The 15,397-nt window shown below is 55.8% G+C and overlaps 1 protein-coding gene across 2 annotated transcripts in view; it reads right to left on the minus strand.

Moving 5' to 3' along the window:
- Window positions 1-124: 124 nt before the first annotated feature.
- The window catches only part of HECTD4 (HECT domain E3 ubiquitin protein ligase 4), a 52,881-nt gene continuing 37,608 nt past the window's right edge, over window positions 125-15,397 (minus strand). For both annotated transcript variants that reach the window (XM_081966987.1, XM_081966986.1), the window contains exons 54-76: window positions 15,176-15,312; window positions 14,913-15,073; window positions 14,247-14,419; window positions 13,454-13,659; window positions 13,190-13,320; window positions 12,837-13,042; window positions 12,012-12,191; window positions 10,119-11,422; window positions 9,554-9,761; window positions 9,008-9,231; window positions 8,747-8,898; window positions 8,453-8,559; window positions 8,001-8,124; window positions 7,710-7,900; window positions 7,455-7,601; window positions 6,817-6,936; window positions 6,536-6,691; window positions 6,119-6,222; window positions 5,694-5,915; window positions 5,323-5,489; window positions 4,175-4,370; window positions 3,563-3,785; window positions 125-2,837 (exon numbers count right to left, since the gene is read on the minus strand). In XM_081966987.1, the coding sequence (XP_081823113.1) occupies window positions 2,701-2,837; window positions 3,563-3,785; window positions 4,175-4,370; window positions 5,323-5,489; window positions 5,694-5,915; window positions 6,119-6,222; window positions 6,536-6,691; window positions 6,817-6,936; window positions 7,455-7,601; window positions 7,710-7,900; window positions 8,001-8,124; window positions 8,453-8,559; window positions 8,747-8,898; window positions 9,008-9,231; window positions 9,554-9,761; window positions 10,119-11,422; window positions 12,012-12,191; window positions 12,837-13,042; window positions 13,190-13,320; window positions 13,454-13,659; window positions 14,247-14,419; window positions 14,913-15,073; window positions 15,176-15,312 (4,976 nt within the window). In that variant the 3' untranslated portion in view covers window positions 125-2,700. The remainder of the gene's footprint in view (window positions 2,838-3,562; window positions 3,786-4,174; window positions 4,371-5,322; window positions 5,490-5,693; window positions 5,916-6,118; window positions 6,223-6,535; window positions 6,692-6,816; window positions 6,937-7,454; window positions 7,602-7,709; window positions 7,901-8,000; window positions 8,125-8,452; window positions 8,560-8,746; window positions 8,899-9,007; window positions 9,232-9,553; window positions 9,762-10,118; window positions 11,423-12,011; window positions 12,192-12,836; window positions 13,043-13,189; window positions 13,321-13,453; window positions 13,660-14,246; window positions 14,420-14,912; window positions 15,074-15,175; window positions 15,313-15,397) is intronic.

A 15,397-nucleotide genomic window follows, 5' to 3' on the forward strand; every position in this document is an offset into this window, starting at 1 on the left:
TTGACTACTGCGATTGGTGGCTCTAACCTCCTTCCCGTTAGCTCCCTGGGCTAGTTTCCTTCCCACTGGGTCCCCCGCCCTGAACCCCCCCGGCCCCCCAAGAACAGAGCTGCCTCACGGAGGCTTCCACCAAATGTAAGCATTTATTAAATACAAGAAAAGCCAAAGAATTCTTAAAAACAAGTGGAGCCAACCTTGCACTCGTCTTCCCAAGGGCAAAGGGGCCGTTTTCACAAACTGCGCTGGTTGTTTTTTTTCCCCTTTTCTTAAATATTCGTGAGAAGGGGCAAGAGTTCTAGGGACTGGGGATTTGTGGGGGGGGACACCGTGGTGGTAGAATCGGGGTGTGTGTGGAAAGCGGAGAATAAATTAACGAAAGAAAATGGCAAACAAGCCTCGTCCGCTGGGCAGCCGGACTTCCTTGGGTCGGAGGAAACGCCGAGTCCTCCTGGCCCGAGAAAGGGGCAGCCCTCGGCTCACTTTTCTCTTCTATACAAAATATTTACATGTTTGCTTAAGTCAATATAAATAAATTAAAAAAAAAAACAGTGCAGTAAACCCATCCCGAAGTGAGCTGGAGCAGGGCGGCCGGTGGGTCTTTGCCCGAAGGAGCGCCTCCGCCTCCCAGCTGGACGCTTGGAAGCCCCTCCCGGAGGCAGAGTTCCACTCCGGCCCAGAGGCTGCAGGCCTGCCCCCCCCCTCAAGCTCTTCCAGGGGTCGATGGTGGGCAATAAATAGGAAAAACGGATACTGAAACAAAAAAGCTTCAACTGAAATGCCTCCAGGGTCTCCGCTGCCTTTTTTACATTCAGAACTACTATTCAAGTCAAAAGGAAGGAAAGTCACACAGTCAGTCAGTCCCGTGTTCTGGAGCAAGGGGCAGATTCGTACTTCGGACTGTTTGAGCAGCCGCCGCAGAGCGAGGCACAATGGGCCTGGCAGACTCCGGAAGCCCCCCCAGACCTATTGCCTTGATTCACAGTTTGCTCCCTCTTACTGAGCAGCTTCCTTCAGCCTGGCCCCCTGATCTGCTCTTGCCAAGGGATCCACCGGGCAGAGGGAGGGAGGGGTAAGACCTCGACCCCCTTCCCCCCCCCGAAGATCCATTTACAGTAAGTGGGGTGTGAACACTGTAGAAGACCATTCCCCCCCCTTAAATGCAACCATAAATAATTGGAATAAATATACATCAAGTCACTGGTACAGCACACACACTTGGGGCCCAGAATGAGGGTCACTCCGGACACCCTGCCGGCCTCGGGGAGGGAGCATCCGCCGAGGGGGCCACTGGAAGGTATCTGTGAGGTATTTGAACAAGAAGCCCCCTGAGGAGAAAAAAGGGGGGGGGTTCGGATCCATAAGCCCCCCCTCCCCCAAATCTCTGGAAAACAGGGCGTCTTTTGTGGATGGAACCAAGTCAGGTCCCTGCGTTTCTAACTGGGATTCTCTAGAAAGGTGCCCCCCCCACCTCTCCTTCACCCAAACACAAGGGGGGGTGCTCAAAGGGGTGACTGCACAAGGGGGGGGCGCTCTTCCTCCTCGACTCCCTGCCCTAGCAACAGCCACCCCCGTCTTCCCCATTGTCGCCAACCTCCATCCGCACGTCACTCAGGCCAAAGAATGAAGAGTATTCACAGAAATATACACTAGATACAGCCCCCCCCCCCCCCCCCGTGCCTACCGACAAGCGGGAGGAGGGAGGGGCTCCTGGGATGCCTTTGGAGAGGACAGCGTGCAACATCCTGGCTTGGGGGGTGGGGGAAGAAGGAAGCCAGCTGTTGAGTGCTGCGTCTCCCAGATAGCACCGGGGCCCTTGGAGTCTCGAGTTCGAAAGCGACCCCAAAACGGCTCGGTCGGGCACTCTTTCCGCTAGAGGTTTGACGGTGGTGCCTTGGCATGTCCTTTGAAATCAAGGCGCGCCCTGCGAGGGCCCTGGAGCTCCCAGGGCACCCGTCCGGGGAGTTCCCTCGTAAACTCCCGACTGAACTAAGAGCCAGAAAGCCAGGTGGATCCTTTCTGTCTTTGTTTGCCAAGGAAGAACCGGGGATCCTCCTCTCTAAAGGCAACAGGCAAATGGGAAGCTTGGAAGGGCCATTTCTGAGCGCAAGGCGGAACCAACTGGATCGGAGCCGATTAAGTGGGTGATCCCTCCCCCCCTCCCCCACCCCTTTCTTTAGACCCTCCCAGTTTAGGCTTCAGGCAGACAGGAAGGGATTGTCCTTTATCACCCTACAGCGGAATGTGTGAAGTTGCCACCTCTGGTTCAAACCAACCCTGGCCCAAAAAAGTGGGGGGGGGGGGGGAGGCGACTTCTGCTCTACTGAGTAACGTTAAACCCTGATTCCCCCCCCCCAAAAAAAAACGAATTGTGGTTGCTCCACCGATGCACTCAGAAACGGTGGTGGAAGATCTCCCCCTTGCACGGCCGATCCCCGAGTCTCCCTTCCGATGAGGACAAAATGGGGGGGGGGGGAATCCCCCAGGATTGCAAACCTTGTTCCCCAGACTGAGTTTTCTATAAGGCAGCAGCAGCAGCAGCAGACGGTTCCATCCACCCCAGAGGTCTACGGAGAGGACGTCTTCCACGCAGGCCGTCGCAAGAACGAAGGCGAGGACCAAATTCACCTGCCGCTCTTGCCTGGCCAGCGCTTGGCTCCTCCGGCGCGTCCTCTGAAGGGCCGACCCCCGGAGGGGAGCAGGTCAACCGCTGAGAGGGTCCTCGCGATAGTGGATGGCGTACCGGAGCTTCTCCAGCATGATCTCCAAGGAGGAATACTGAGGGAGTTTGATCATGAACATGCAGGTCTCCACCCGGATGTACCGTGAATCCGGGGAGCCTGTGGGGGGTCACAGGAAGGGGAGAGGCTCAGCACCTGCTACTGTAGGAGGGGGCTTTCTCCCGCGGACAGATCTCTCTCCTCCTCCTCCTCCTCTCCCAACTATCTGATTTCAGGTACCGTATTTTTCATAGTATAAGGCGCACCACGATTTTGTAGAGGCAATTTTTTAAAAAAAAGTTTTTGCACTCTGCAGAACTCCCAAACTTCATCAAAAAAGGGCATGCAGAGCCTTTAGGAGGCTTCCAGAGTGCTCCTGGGGGCTGGGGGTGGGGTGGGGACTGGCCCGTCTTTCGCTCATTTCTGCCCTCCCCAGCTCCCAGGAGCACTCAATAAGCCTCCCAAAGGCTATGCACGGCTATTTTTTCAAAGGGGGGAGGGTTTCGGGAGGCCAAAAATGCTTTATTCAGTGTAAAAGACGCACCCAGATTTTCAGCCTTTTTGAGGGAAAAAGGTGCGGCTTATACTCTGAAAAATACGGTAAGTGTGCTACTAGAGGTTGGAACAGCTGGCCCAAGTTGTTGCGCTTCAAATGACAAGGCCAAGAAAGGGCAAACGTCACACTGGCCTTCTACACCAAGCAGGCGTTAAGCCCTGCTTAATTGTTACGAGGGCCAAACCAATATCGAGGGCCTCCATCTTCTCGAGATAACCCCGTGGTTGGGCTCAGCCTCCCCCCCCCCAATTTTCTCCCCTTCATTTGTGCGCCAGGAAAATAAGGGTACCTGAAGTGCCATCCGGGGGTGCAATTTTCATGGGGTAGGGCGGCACGTGGGCTGTGTCTGGACCCCCGTCCTTGCAGGGACAGGTGAAGGGGATGCGCTCCTGGTTGCAGGCAAACTTAATGAATTTGCACAGCTCCTCCTGGGTGAACATCTCCAAGGCCCCCCAGAAAAATTCGATGTGCTGGTCGGTCTCCATCAGCCCAACTTGGTACATGGTGTGTGCCTGTGGGCGGCCAAGGGGGAAAGACGGGAGGAGGGAAGGAAGGGAAGCTGGTTAAGGGATGGAGAAACACTCTGAAACAGGCTCTCTCCAATCTTGGCCACTTTGAGGCTCCCAGAGTTGAAGCCCACAAGCCTTAAAGGTGCCAAGGTTGGAGGAGACTCTGCTCTAGGCCACCCTGGAGCTCCCAGCGCTCACTTTTCTCTTTCTGTTCAACCTCAATGTGAGTTTTCTCCGCTGGGGTCTACATCTAAGCCAGTTCTTGTTTCCCTCTCGGCTCCCCTGCGAAAATCTTGCCGTGATGAAAGGCGGATGGGCGGAAAGGAGGATGAGCAGCTGCTGTCTTCTTGGACCCTCCCTGCTTCCCGTCAGGCCGGAGGCCCTCAAATTACCTTGAGGAATTCCAGGTTGATGTAGGGGAGCCCACAAGTCCTCAGCTCCAACTCCAGGGGGGTCAGCAAGGTCAAAATCTGCAGTGGGATGATGGAGGCCAAGCCGGCTCGCACGGCCATCACACACTCAGCGGTCTGCAGCTCCTGGAGCCTCAGGTTGCGAATGGCGGCGGCATAGACGTCCTTGTTCTCCCACCTGGGAAGGAAGGAAGATGGGTTCAGGGGTGCAGGAGAGTCCTTTTCTTGGGGTGGGGAGCCCCGTGTGGCTTGTGTCCCGCATAACGCTTGGGCTTCTCCCTTCCCTTCGGGTTCCTCCTCCTGAGCCTTGCAAGGCCTTGCCACAAAGGAGAGGCTAAGGGAGTCTAAGGCTGGGCCATGTCAGCACTTGGCTGCCTTCAGAGGGGCTTCAAAGGCACCTCGGCTGGCGGGCCAAGAACCTTTAGAGCGGGTTTAATGTCAGGGTTCCAAGTAACGCCCCCATAGCAAGCAAAACTCCGAGGCAGGTAGATTCGTCAAAGAATAGGGTTCCCCCTCCCTTTTATAAAGAGTTTTATTTGCAAAAATAAACATTCTCATCATACCCATACTAACAGTTTTACATCTTATTTATATCTCTATCTAAGTGTATTATCTACTTATTTTTTTAGTTTTCTTCATTTCCAAAATACTTTCCCTAATATTATATGAATATTCAGTTTGCTCTTTCTCCTTAATTGCTAATGTTAGTCTATTCATTTCCGCACATTCTCATATTTTCCTTATCGCCTTCTCATCCGTAGGGATCTCTACAGAATAGTTTTATTGGGTATATCCCATTGGCATGGTTCTGGTGAAACCCGACTCTAAAGGTTCCCGCCGTTTTCACCTAATTGAAAGTAAACGTTTTCCCCCCTTCCCCAAACAATCAGTCACATGGTCCAATCACGGTGCCATCTGGTTGCCTGGTAACTTTGCTCCTCCTCTTTCCGGCCACCTGTGAGAATGTCCTTGGTTCCCAGGGGGAACGATTTTGTTTTGGCTACAAACCCCCAGCTGTCTCTATTCCCCCCTCCTCCCCCTATCCCTCTACTCAAGTGTGGCAACACGGAAGCCTCAAAATGGCCTTGGCCAGGCCAGCTTCACGGTCGACAGCGGCTGCTGCTACTCACACCACAGGGATGTGTCTGCCTCGGGCGCACAGCTCCACTTCTTCCCCGGTCATCGTTATATAGGTGAACTTGCAGCTGGGCTTGTTGGGGCTGTCCGGGCTCTCCATGGCCAGGTGCTGGGAGGCGATCTCCGCACACAGGGCCTCCAGCTCGGTTTCATCGTTCAGCTAAGCCAAAATGAAACGAAATGGGCCTTTTAATTTATTTCTCTGCTTTGCTCCTGAAGACGGACAGGCCTTGCAATTTATGACTAAGCTTGTGAATTGGCTAAATGGGTCATTAACACAAGAAGAATCCTACACGAATTTAAATTTTATTTACAACCCCCCATCAAGGCCGGGAGAGAGGATACGGCACCACAAAAGACTCACATTTTCAAATTTTTGGACGTAATTATAGGTTAGTACGTCAGCCTCCTGGAGGTCCACATCTGGCTCCAGCAGTTCTCCTACCAAGATCTTCCAGAAGGAGGGCAGGAGATCCAAAGGCAGAGGGACATCAGCCCGAATGGCAATGCCCAGGAGCTGCCCAAAGAAGTGCAGCAGCTGTTCCTCCCCGTAGCTGATGGGGCTGGGGGTCAAGATGTATTTGCCCTGGGGATGGAAAAAAACAGCATGGGTTTGGAAGCCCAGCTCTTCTGAGGAATGATGGTTTGCTGGCTTAGTTGGCAAGACCACTCAATGCTCCTCTGCTACAAGAAGGCTCGGGGTGAAGAGTCCCCACTGATGCCAATTGGCTGCAGCTTCACAACCAACCACAGGGCTCCTCTGTATGCCCTGGGCACCCGCTGGCGTACCTTGTTCTTGTTGACCGATGAGCTTGGACAGAGCAAGAGGAGGGACAGCAGCGTACTCTGGAGTTCCTTACAGACCTGCCAAAGAAAGTGACGGAAAGATCCACCTGGAAGACACATGGGTGACACTGGTCACAAAATGTTTCTTTTAACCAGATTTTATTTTTTATCCAATGGTCAAGAAGATAAATCTAGAAGTAAGAGGTGAGTACAATAATTCCTTCCCCAATGGTCAAAAACCAAACAACCATCCATCCATCCATCCATCCATCCATCCATCCATCCATCCATCCGAGCCTCAGCCTTCTGAAGAACTCAACTCAACTTATCCACCAGCCATTTTTTACAATCCGGTTGAAACGTTCCAGCAGTTACTCCCAACATTTGGAGCAGCCAGGCACCTCCCAGACGGTGGCTTACTTGTGCCGTGGACTTCCTCGCCAGTGAAGCGAATGTTGAAGGCGTATGTGGGGTCTCCTCCACTGGCCAACTTCACACAGAGCTGCGACGACGGGACGCAAGCCAGTTGCCGTGCAGCCTGGCAGAAGTAGGAGTTTTCTGAAGAGCGAATCTCTCCTGTGGGAGATGAGCGGAAAGAGAAGGCTGGTTGAAAACGGCCGTCGGCGGCTGTGACGTTCTGATGACCCCACCCGGCTCAGGAAGAAGAGAGCAGAAGGGGGGGCTTCCCCTGAAGCACCTACCTCCCACTATTTCGAGGGGGTCCAAGGTGATCTCTGGGGCTGCGTGGTCAGCCGTTCTCTGCACTGTGGCATTGAGGACGCGGTTCAAGACCGTCACTTTCGTGTCGTAAAAAATCAGCCCTGAAGGAAGAGAGCAAAGATCAGAGTCCTTCCGAGAGGGACCCCCTCACCACCCAGAAGACATGAGCCGTTTCTCCCCAGACAATCCATCCCCCTTTGCACGGCTGACGTTATTTTGTGTCCTCGGATTCTGTGTTGGGGGCCTGTAGATTAGCCAACCCGGAGAGAACGGAAAGCAAAGGAAGTTTGTTATTTTTCATTTGCTTTCCTTGACCCATCAATGAAATTATTCTGCCTTTTTGCAATATGAATGTTGGCTTCCTTCATAAAACAGAATATTTGCATCCTCTGCTTCAGGTGGTTTTCCAGAATCCACAATCCAAACGTAGCAGGTGGGTAAAAACTAAAACCCACTTCATTTCATCTCTGTCTAGAGCTAACTAAAATGAAATTAAACTAATCCAGTCATTCTCCTGTCCAGCATTATAAATTTGGCCTTGAGACACAGCCTGATAAGAAAGCCATCAAGTGGGCTCTCCACCGGCTTTATCCCTCCCCTCATCCGGCCAAGCACGGACCTTTGGCCTCTTGCAGAAGGGCGGCGATGCTGTTGGGGTACACCTTGGTCTGCCGGAGCTCCACCAGCGGAAGGAAGAAGGTCTCCAGGGTGGTGTTAAGGGACTGAAGCAAGGCGAAGCGCAGGCGGAGGCTTTCGACGGGGGTGTCTGCAACAGAGCAGGGCGGTCAGGAGTTGCCGAAAGACAGGGGGGAAGGAAGGGAAGAGACTGATCCCCCCATGGAAGAGGAGGAGGAATGGGGAGTCCTGGACATACTCAAGAGGCAGGAGACCTGGGGGTCGGCAGCATCGGCAGAGTCCAGGTACACTTCGTGGGGGTGCAGCCGTGCAGGGGTTATGGCCAGGTGGCGGCACAGCCGGTTGATGTACCGGACGAGGGCCACGTCCATCTCCAAGGACCACTTGCGGCAGGCTTTCTGGGCGTGCCTGGCGTCGAGGCAGGAGCACCTGGGGGAAAGAGGAGGAGGAGGAGGAAGAGAGGGCTCGGAGGAAGACGACCACCCTCTACGCGGCTGCAAGTGACCCCGACAGCTGCGCGTCCCCCTACCTTTCAAAATGGAGGTCGTAGCCGCAGGACAGAATGGCTCGCCAGACGCTCCGGATGTCCTGCTTTGCTCGGTCAATGACAAATCTGTGAAATCCCTCCAGGGTCAAATACTTCTCTTCGGGAGCTGGAAGCGTCGGCCGAAGGAAAGAAAAGGAAAAGGTCAGCAGGGATATATTTGCAGGGAAGGCTATAACCCCCCCCCCCCCCCCCCCCGAAAGCCGAGTTTGCTTTCTCCGTTACAGGCACTTCCTCTGATGTCAAAAACGTGCAACTCAAGGAGGACTTCTACTTATTTTGAATGGAAGTCCCTCTGGGGCAGCTTCCGGACAGGCCCTCAAAGCCCCCGCCAACTGGACTGCAGTTGTGGAACAAGGCTGTCCCCGGCCCTCTCTAGGCCAACCCAAAGCCCTGAGCGTCCCCCCCCCCAGCCTCAAGAGAGCGGGTGGAGCTACCCTCTGGCTTCTTGGTGGGGGACTTGTCGGGGTCCTTCTCCTCAGGCTTGCCCTTCTCCGTAGACCTGGCCTTCACCGTTGGTTTCTTCTCGCTCAGTGCCGTCCTGCTAAAGGAGGAAGACGCAGCGTCTTGGTCAACGGCCCTTCGGTGAGGAATTCTACACACCGCCATGTTTTGTGCTTTGGGTCACAATGTCCAGGCAGTTCCCCCGAGGACAGGAGGCTTCCTGGGATTGCCCCGTTTCCTCCTGGGGGGGGGGGGGGGGGGGGCTTCCAGGAAGCCAGAGCTCTCACCTGACGCTGTTCAGCACAGCCTTCTCCTTGGCCGGAGGTTTGGTGACCGGCCGCTTGGTGCTGACCACCTTCACAGGGTGCTGTTCTTTGCCCCCCTTGTTGTATTTGCTCTTGTCAAACTTCGGCTTGGGGACCCCGTATTTTCTGAGAATCTTGGGAGGGAGGAAGGGGAGAAGGGCAGCGTTTTAGGCTGGGAAGGGCAGCTTCTTCAGGTGGACGAAGGCCCAAGGCTGCCTCCCAAGGGCAGGGCAGAGCGCCCACCTGAGTCAGCTGGTCCTCCAGGGCCTTCTTTGGGGGACGGACGTGGGTGAAGAAGGTGTGCAGGAGATTGCCGGGCGCCTGGGTGTTGATCTGCTCTTTGCTCAGGTAAATCTCCATCACTTTGGGGGGCTTGGCCGGCAGCAGGCTGAGCATTTGCTCGGAATGGAGGCAGCTTTTGAATATGTCCGTCAGGACTTCGCGAGCTCCTGGCACCAGCTTGTCCCCTGGAGGGAGGAACAGCCCCGTCACAATCAAGAAGCATTTCCCGCTCTCGTACGTCGGAAACCACGTTGGTTTCAACTCTCACATAAAGTTGAGTCTTGGCTTTGCTTGCACTGGGGCTCCCCTTTGCGGAAGTGTCTGGTTCCAGCTGGAGCAGATCCAGCTGTTGGGACTGGAGAACTCCAGGATCACGGACACTAAGAAACCCACCAGGTCTCTGACTTGCTGGTCCTCCTCCCTCCTGTATGCACCGTGCGCACAAGGCAGCTGCAAAGGTGGAAGAACCCCCCCCCCCCCCCGAGAGACAGGACAGCACAGACCCACCTTTGATGGTTTTGTCACTGAAGTAGTCTTCCAGGGCGGGGCTCCCTTGCGTATCGAACAGACTCTGATTCACGGTCGAGACGGTCAAAATCTCCTCCGAGGACATTTCCATCAGCTCGTCCTCTCCGTCCAGGGTTGACAAGCCAATCAGATCGCTGCTGTTAAACAAACTGGCCCGGATCTTCTCGATCTTGGCCCGGGATCTGATCTGTGTGAAAGAGAAAACAAGGCGGGAGGCGATTTGGAAGACAGGCTGGGCAAGTCAAGCAGGGACTTTGGCTCTTGGGTCTGAAATAGATGCCAAGTTTGATTTGGACCCCCATGCAAGGTCCTCAGATGTTCCCCTGCCTTCCTGCCCTTCTTTCCTTTCCTTCCATTCCTCCCTATGTTCCTTCCCTCCTTCTTTCCTTTTCTTCCTTCTCTTCCCTTCCTCCCTTCCCCCTGCAATGCAGAGACAGGACAGGGGCCCCAGAGCCGCATCCGCCGCTCGCTGCCCGTTCTTCCCACTTCGGAAGGGCTGCTTTATGTCTGGGCTGCCCCCCTCCCCCTCCCCCCAGGCCCTTACCTCCACCACAGCAAAGCCCTTGATGGGCCTGGACGGGACGGTCTGACTGTCCAGGGACGTGACAGTGTAGAGAGAGCCCACGTCGGAGGCCGAGGCCGTCTCCCCATTATCCAGCTGCTCCCCAAGGCTGCCCAGGCTGCCCAGACTCCCGGTGCTACACAGCGACAAGTCCAAGCTCTCCTGGCTGGAGACCCCGTGTGGCTCCAGCAAGCCCGGCGGGACGGCCACCTCCAGGCCGCCTTGGAACTGGTCCACGGAGATGTCGCTGACCGTCCGGGAGATGCCCTGCGAGCTGCAGAGCGAGGCCTGGCTGGTAGAGGCGGAAGCGCTGACGCTCATGGCCGGCGTGACGCTGCTGGAGCTGCTGATGTCCAAGCTGTCCACGCTGCTGGACACCGCCGGCTTCTCCAGCTCGGTCCGGCACTCCCCGCCCTCCGCTTTGTCCTTGGCTTTCTTGGGCTCCTCCTCCTGCACCGGGATGTAGATCTCGTCTCTGAAGACGCCGCCGTGAGCGTTGCAGGCCTTGCGGATGGCGCTCCGCACCACCCCGTCCTCCAGGTGGGTGGGGATGCCTGAAATCACCAGCAGGCGGCTGTGAGCCGTCGCCCCCACCAGGGCCTGGCAGGCGTCCGCCACCGCGTCGTTGGTCACCCCCAGCCCCTGGGGGTCCTTCCTGGTGAGGTGCCGAAGGATGATGAGCAAGGTGAGGGCCCGATGGAACCACAGCATGTCCTCCGGCTTGCTGCCCCCCATGCTGAGCAGGGCCGGGTCCGTGTCGGCCGTGCGGGAGGAAGAGCGCTTCCCCGAGGGCGTGGCCTTCTCCCGTTTCATCTTCACCTTCTTCCTCTTGGAGAGAAGGCTGGGGCTCTGGGGGGTCTGCCCGGGGGAGGAGGAGGAGGAGGAGGAGGAGTCGCTCAGGTTGGGGCCGCTGGTGGAAGACATGACGTTGGCGGTGATGCCCATGTTGACCGGCAGGGTCACTTCGGCCACCGCCAGGCAGGCCTCCATCAGGGCGTGGAAGTAGGTGGAGAACCGGCCTTGGTCGGCTCCCCCCACCCCAGCCCCGCCACAGGCGTTCCCGGAGACCCAGCTCTGGGTCTCCTCGTCGTAGAGCTTGTGCAGCTCCGACTGCAGTGCCATCAGCATGGCCAGGCAGGGGTTGAGCTGCAGGGCGATGGAGGAGGAGAGGCCTGCCGGGCTCTTGCGCTGCTCCAGGCGGTGGACTTTGCGCAGCAGCTCAGCCAGGAGGTGGAAGAGCAGCTCCTTCACGCAGGGGGCCATGCTGGTGGTCCACAGGAAGTTCCCTGCGAGGGTTGAAAGGGGAACCGGGGGGGGGGGGGGGGGAGAAGAGACGCTCAGCTGGAGGGAGACGTCCTTCAGCAGCTTTTCCAGCCATCAATGTCTACATCCAGCTTTTCGTTTTTGTTTGGTAAAATATTTTTAATTTTGGTCTCATTCACAAGTATACATTCTCATAGGTATTGTTAATATTATATGTTGTCCTTTAATGTTTATAATTCCATTCTTCCCCTAAAGGTTTAATAGCTTAATCGAGATTAATTTCCTGCCATCCCATCCATCCATCTTATATTACAAGAACCTTCCTTCTTCTTCCCTCTCCTTTTCTCCTACCTTCCCTTCTTCTCCTTCTTCTTTCCTTCCTCCACTCTTACTTCCCCTCCATGTCTTCCTCTCTTTTATCATTTCTTCTTCCCCTCTCCTTTCTTCTCTTCCCCTCTCCTCCTCTTTCCCTTCCCTCCTTCTGCTATTGTATTTAGAGTCTATCCATTTCTGCACATTCATTTTTCAAGGGACGCAATATCTCCCCAAACCACGTTGCCCCCCCCACCCTTTCCTGGCTATCAAATGCATCAGCAGCCGCTTCTCTCTCACCTAGAATTTCCACCACTTGCAGGAAGACGGAGGCAGGGATGGCGTCCAGCTCATCGTCGGATCTCCCCTCGCCCTCCTCCTGCTTCCAGGTAAGCAGCTGCTCTGCAAAGGCCACGGCCAGAGGGAACTCGAGTGGGAGGGAGTGCAGGACCAGCACAGCACCAGGAGGAGGGGACACACCTGCAATGGAGACCCACAAAAGCAGAAGAGCCGATGGGCAGAATGTGGACTCTGGGTGTGTTATTTCCATAAGAGGCAGCTTACCCAGAGCCAAAGGATCTGACACACACCAAAAGTAAGACACCGGCTCCCAGCATCTTTCCTCCCGCATCTCTGCCTTCACCACACGACTGCAAAATCTGAGCCAAGGGGACGACCCTATTTTTCGGACTATAAGACGCACCCGAGTATAGGACGCACAAAGATTTCGAAGAGGTAAGTAAGGGGAAAAAAAAGGGGGTTCACCTCCCCGGCCCCCCAGGAGCACTCTGCAGATTCAGCAGGGCTGGGGGCCAGGCAAAAGCGCCCCAATATTTGTGAAAACAGTTTTTCACCCATTTTTCACAAAAATGGGATGCGGGGGCAGGGCTTCGGGAGGCCAAAAATGGCTGTATTCGGTGTGTAAGATGCACCAACATTTCCACTCTCTTTTGGGGAGGGGGAGATGGTGCATCTTATACTCCAAAAAATACGGTACTTGGCCCCTGAGCTTCAGCTGCATTCAGGACCCTCTCCTGGTACCAGGCTCAACTCTTAAGGGGCTAGAAGCAGAATTCCTGGCCAGCTTTGCAACCGTGATTCTAAGCACCTGCTTCCCAGTCGTACCCAGTTTGATGTGGACCTTGTCGGTGGAGATGATGGCCGAAGGATACTGGTTGGTGGTGGGGGGTGGGGTCAGGCCCGTGTTGGTTGGAGAAGCGTCCCGAGGGTAGCACACGGCCTCGATGAGGTTCAGCTGCCCGTTCTTCTTGACCTTGTGGCCCAGGCCGTAGAGCAGGATCCGGGCCCAGGGGGCCTTGTAGAGGGAGGAGCTGCAAAAGACAAGGACGGGTTAGACCTTTGGTCCCCCTTTCTGGAATCCCCACACAGTTGAAGGGGATCAGCTGGGGAAAGAAGAGGAGCTGGTCTATTCCGGGAGGCTGAGACGCAATTCCTCGCTCTCCGCCAGGGTCTCTTACTCTTTACGGAATCCGGACTGGCTTTCCTTGCAGGAGACGATGACGAAGGCAGCTCCGGGAAAATGGACGTCCATGTTGACTTTGGATTCCGAGATGGGGAACTCTTCGGAGGGGAACTGGTCCGGAGCGTTCTGAAAGCAGAAAGCAGAGACGGCCGCTGGAGGATTTCCAAAACCACGATACCCCGAAAGGCCCCCGGATGAGCAGGCAGAGAGGAAGCGAGGGGAGGCTTCTGCTGGCCCTGCAGCTTCCCTTCCGACTTGCCTGCAGGAAGTAGCAGACCTGCTTGGTCAGGTCGAGCAGGCTCTCCTCCCCCTGGTGCAGGGTGCGGGCGATGGCGATGGTGAGCCACTCCTGCACCGTCTGGGCGTTGCCCTGGTAGAAGAGCTCGGTGGCCGAGCAGCTCTGGGAGTGGATGGAGTGCTGGAGGGACTGGGCCAGGAGGATGGACGTGGAGCTGATGGTGCCATCTGGGAGGGAAGAAGAGGAAAGCAGCCCCTTCCACTCGCTTCTCGCTCAGTCACCAACTTTCCCCTTACAAAAACAAACTGGGTTGGCGGCCGCAGCCCAGACAGGACAGAGGACAGTCTCTTCCCATAAGCAGACGTGCGGTATTTTTCGGACTATAAGATGCACTTTTGTGTCTCCCAAAAGGGGCTGAAAATGTCTGTGCGTCTTATAGACCAAATATTGCCAAAGCACCACCCACCTGCGCAAGCTCTTTGGCCTCCGCAAGCCCTTTTTTCAGGCCTTCTTTCGGCCCATTTTCGAGGCTTTTTTGGCCCGAGCTGAAAAAAGCCTTGAAAACGGTCCGAAAAAAGCCTCACAACCGTACCAAAAAAAGCCCCCCGCCTCCCAAGGGCCCAAAATGAGGCGCTCAGAGGCCAAGACCCTTTTCTTTGTTTGTTTTCCTCTTCTAAATTTAGGTGCGTTTTATAGTCGGGTGTGTCTTAGAATCCGAAACATGCGGTGGTTATGGGCAGAGCCGCAGAGCCCCCTTCACTGGTACGTGGCAGAGGCTTGCCCCCTCCGAGGGCTGGGAGGGGAGGGGGGCTACCTGGGAGGGGCGGTGCCAAGAGCTGGTTGGAGAGCAGCTGCAGGTGTTCCAGAGTGATGTCCCTCACGCTGAAGAGCTGAGTGAAGAGGTGGGGCGTTTTGGGGGCAAAGATGTTGAGCAGAGCCATCCGGCAGTACAGGCAGGCCAGCACGGCTTCGCAGCGGAGGAGTTCCCTGAAAAGAGACCCAGGAGACGCTGAAGGGGGTCCAAGGCCTTTGAGAAGGGACTTTCGACCCCTTTTACGGCCTTCCTTGCCACGGTTCTTAAGTGAACGGCTGCAGTTGTTAAGTTAGTAACGGCCGTGTCAAGTGAACCTGCCTTCCGCATGGATTCGGCTTGTGCGAAGGTCCCCAAAAAGGGATTTTATTTTGTCTTTTAAAAAAAAAAGTTAGGGGGGGATCTCGTGACCCTGGGATGCTGCGACCGTCATAAATATGAAGCAGTAGTCGAGAGTGGGAATTTTGTTCCTGTCATCATAAGGATGCTGCCAAGGTCGTAACTCTGAGAAATGGTCGTAAGTCCCATTTTCAGTGCCGTCATAACTGTGAACGGTCACTAAGTGAACGGTCACTAAGTAAAGGACTCCCTGCAATTCAGTCAGCATTTGTTAGAAGCCGCTGGGCCTGGAGGCAAAGGCTCCTCCTGCCGACCGTCACCTCCGCTCACCTGTGAATCTGGATGTTGGAGTTGTCCAGAGAAACCAGCCCATTGGTGGCCGTCCTCCGGTAGCCGGAAGGTGGCCGCTCCAGCATGTCGATCGGGTACCAGTACCTGACCAGGACCCCCTCGCTCCGCAGGTACGTCTCCACCTGCACCAGCTCGTTCACCTGGAAGGACAAAGGCCGCCGTTGCCCAAGGCGCTTGGCCCGGGGTGCCATCCCAGCTGCCCCAATCTCCCCTCCCGGCTTCCACGGTGACTCTCTACTTGCCGAATCGACATCCAGGACCACGCCGTGCAGCCCGAAGGTCTTCAGCATCCCACGGATGGCAAACCTGGGCAGGGCGGTGGCTACAGCGTTGGTGGCCACATTGTTGCTTTCTGGGCAGCGGGTCACGACCGTCAGACCTGGAAGCAGGAGGAGGAGGGGTGGGGGGTGGGGGGCTTAGTGCCAGGACCTCGGAGTTCTCCCTGCTGGGTCCCTGGTATGCAG

Source organism: Natrix helvetica (assembly GCF_964273705.1).
Source record: "Natrix helvetica genome assembly, chromosome: 14".
NCBI lineage: Eukaryota > Metazoa > Chordata > Lepidosauria > Squamata > Natricidae > Natrix > Natrix helvetica.